Source organism: Belonocnema kinseyi, chromosome 8 (genome assembly GCF_010883055.1).
Source record: "Belonocnema kinseyi isolate 2016_QV_RU_SX_M_011 chromosome 8, B_treatae_v1, whole genome shotgun sequence".
In the NCBI taxonomy this organism is placed as follows: Eukaryota; Metazoa; Arthropoda; class Insecta; order Hymenoptera; family Cynipidae; genus Belonocnema; species Belonocnema kinseyi.
Genome location: NC_046664.1, coordinates 71,729,795 through 71,732,904, shown reverse-complemented (window position 1 = coordinate 71,732,904; position 3,110 = coordinate 71,729,795). Strand labels below are relative to the sequence as shown.

The 3,110-nt window shown below is 27.9% G+C and overlaps 2 protein-coding genes across 2 annotated transcripts in view; both read right to left on the bottom strand.

Annotated features, from left to right (window-relative positions):
• LOC117178259 overlaps window positions 1-1,224 on the bottom strand; it is an 82,995-nt gene extending 81,771 nt beyond the window's left edge. The window contains exon 1 of the mRNA XM_033369611.1: window positions 1,126-1,224. The gene's annotated coding sequence lies outside the window, so the exon portion shown is untranslated. The remainder of the gene's footprint in view (window positions 1-1,125) is intronic.
• LOC117178537 (tyrosine-protein kinase CSK-like) overlaps window positions 1,136-3,110 on the bottom strand; it is a 91,025-nt gene continuing 89,050 nt past the window's right edge. The window contains exon 9 of the mRNA XM_033369965.1: window positions 1,136-1,257. Within this exon, the coding sequence (XP_033225856.1) occupies window positions 1,136-1,257 (122 nt within the window). The remainder of the gene's footprint in view (window positions 1,258-3,110) is intronic.

The window sequence follows — 3,110 nt, the reverse complement described above, 5'->3', positions numbered from 1 at the left end:
AAATGACTAAAACAATGATAAGTGAAAATAAATTAAGCAATTTAGATTTTTATTCATATATTGAGCATGAAGAACATTTAAGGTCGTATGTGTAGCATGATTATTGAGATCAAAAAACAAAATAATCAATCCCAACCCGGGCATCTGAAATATACAATTTTTCAAATGAAAAAAATCTGCGTAATTATAGATAATATTTTTTTTTCTATTTACCATCACCCATTGAAATCTCTCCCAGATAAAATGCAACAAAAACTAAAGATATAATGTACACTAAAGTCAATAAACATATCTTCATTATGAAAAAGTAACCGTTCTCTCGTGCGCCGTGTAACAAAAAATGTTATAGTTGTTGTGTTTTCCGAATGTGAAAAGGTTTTAAAATTATTTTTTTCACATATCCTAAAAAAAAAGAATGGACAATTTATTGCAAGATAATATATATTGATTGGTAGAATGCACTTACACTATAATTACTTCTTTAAGTATATACTTAATTACATGTACTATGAATAATGACATGATATGTGCTATGTGATTATTCTTTTTATCAGTTTTATATTAGTAGATATAAATCAGGCCGAACGTCATGCAACATTCAACAATTGTCACCCCCCACCCCCACTAAGCTACTTTCTTATGTAAAAGAATTGTTCACTCATATTGTGTGATTTTAATTATTTTAATAGATTCCACGTCAATTCAAAATGTTTTTAAGGATTTCATCAAATTTTATAGGAAATCGAACGGGACTTTCATTTCATGGGATGAACAATTCCTACGAATTTTAAAGATTTCGACGAATTTTAAAGATTTCAATAGACATCTTAAGGTTTTGGAAAATTTTAATGAATTTCATGCAAAATCCTGTTAAATAAAACAAGAATCCAACGACCAAATTTGGGCCACAATGAATAAACCAAAACCAAATAGACTATTGTAATTTGAAAAAAAAAACAAATAAAATTTTCGGACAAAAATAAAAAAGAGGAAAGGAAAATGAGAAGGCAGCCAATCACGTCCCCTTCCTTCTCTTTTTCCTTCTTTCGTCTTTTTTATTTTTATTATCATCAAATTACAATAAAATAAAAATAAAACATAAATAAATCAATAAAATTGCATTACCAACGTTTCGTTACTCGTACAGGATCCATATCAAGGCAAGGAAAATATAAGTGGTAGAAATTGACAGCACCGACGAACAGATGCTCTCTCTTTGATACCTGAGAATCGACTGAGGCTCAGTAGGCCAATCTGCTGTAAACACAATATAAATATCTGTCACAATTACATCAGAAATAGAGAAAGTAAAAGAAAACCAGAATTCATGAAACCGCCACATTAAATGTAATTAATCATTTTAGCATAACTTTTGTTCAGCTTATCCAAATCGGTTTTTAAATTAGTAGATAACTTTTTTTGTTTTTAATATAAAGCATTTCCATGAATTCCCTCTTTCTCTCATTACCTTCACTATGCAAAATTTGAACATTATCCCAGTGAAACTCATGGTCAACATCAACAAATGCCTTTGTATGTCTGGCAAGAATCCTAAACGAATATCACTTTTGTGTTCCTCTATCCTAGTATTTAGAAGTCTGCCAGTCTGTCCCACGTAATTCATTTTACAGATCCTGCAAGTGATCTTATGACAACACCAACCTGTTCAAAATTATCTAAAGGATCGTTGCAAAAATTTATCATCGAATCCATTTTAAATAGAATGCGGAAAATAGTATGAATTTTAAAATTTTTTAACATAAGTTCAATAGTTTTAGAAATTTGACCAAAAAATGGAAGAACAAAAGTATTAAATGAACTATATTCCCTTAAATCTTTCTGATTGTCTACAAGCAAATTATTAATCTCTTTGTTTTTGATTTGTTGAACTCTAATTTCAATATGTTTCTCAATTAACTTTTTTGGATAATGAATCAGAAAAAGGATATTCCTAACAATATTTAAATTTCTTGTGTAAAAAGAATAATGGGACAAACCTAGAACTCTGTCAACTAAGTTTTTAAGTACTGCAATTTTGTTTTGAAAGGAATGAGCAGAAAGGAAATTTAAAATTCTACCTGAATATGTACTTTTTCTGTACCAATTGGCAATAATATTACCATCCCAACCCTTAATTACTTCTATGTCCAAAAAACTGATTTTATAATCAACTTCAAAGGATTGAAAATATCTCCAAGGATTCTACAAGGTTTCAATAAAGGTTAAAATAAATCCTTTAATCTACTCTGATAGAAATATCTCGTTTCGAAGAAATATTGTTACTGAAAGGTTTTTTAGTCATCGAGATGAAATTTATCTTTTACTCATGGAAAAATAAATACAGAGATTTCTAGGCATTTTTTAAGGGTACTTTAGCAATTATTTTATAGATTGCAATGGACAGACATAAATATTGTCAATAATTTTGTACTTATTTAATTTGGTTTCTGTTAATTTTTGAAGGGTTTCACAACTCGGTTTTTGAGTGTACATCAGATTACAAAAAATTACTAAAGATTAAAGAAGGTTCCAAAATGTTTTAAAGATTTAAAAATATTTAAAAGGATTTTTAATATTTTGCAAGGATTTCAAAGATTAAAAAAACGTATGTACGCCATATTTCAAATATTTTACAAAGTTTCCAAAAGTTTCAAAATATTTAAAGGTTTTAAAGATTTAAAGGGTTCCTTAAAGGTTTCAAAATATTTGAGAAAATTTGAAAAGCTTTGATTAAGATCTAAAATTATCTAATGATTTCAAGAATTACAAAATATTTCACAAATATTCAAAAAGATTTGACACAGATTTAAAAGATTTCACAAAAACTTCTCAAACATTTCGAATATTTAATAAAAATTGCAAGGATTTAGAAGATTATATAAAAGAGTATATTAAACTAGATTTTCAAGATTTCAAAAGATTTTATACAGATTCAGAATATTTCATCGATTTCCAATGAGTGAAATATATTTGAGAAAGATTCCACAAATGTTTAGAAAGTTTCATAGAAAGGGGGAGGGTCGGTAAGGCCGGTATTTGGCCTAATTTATTTTTGGACCAAAAAATCTGAAAAAATCATGGTAGTATCTTATAAGTATCCCGAGTCGATT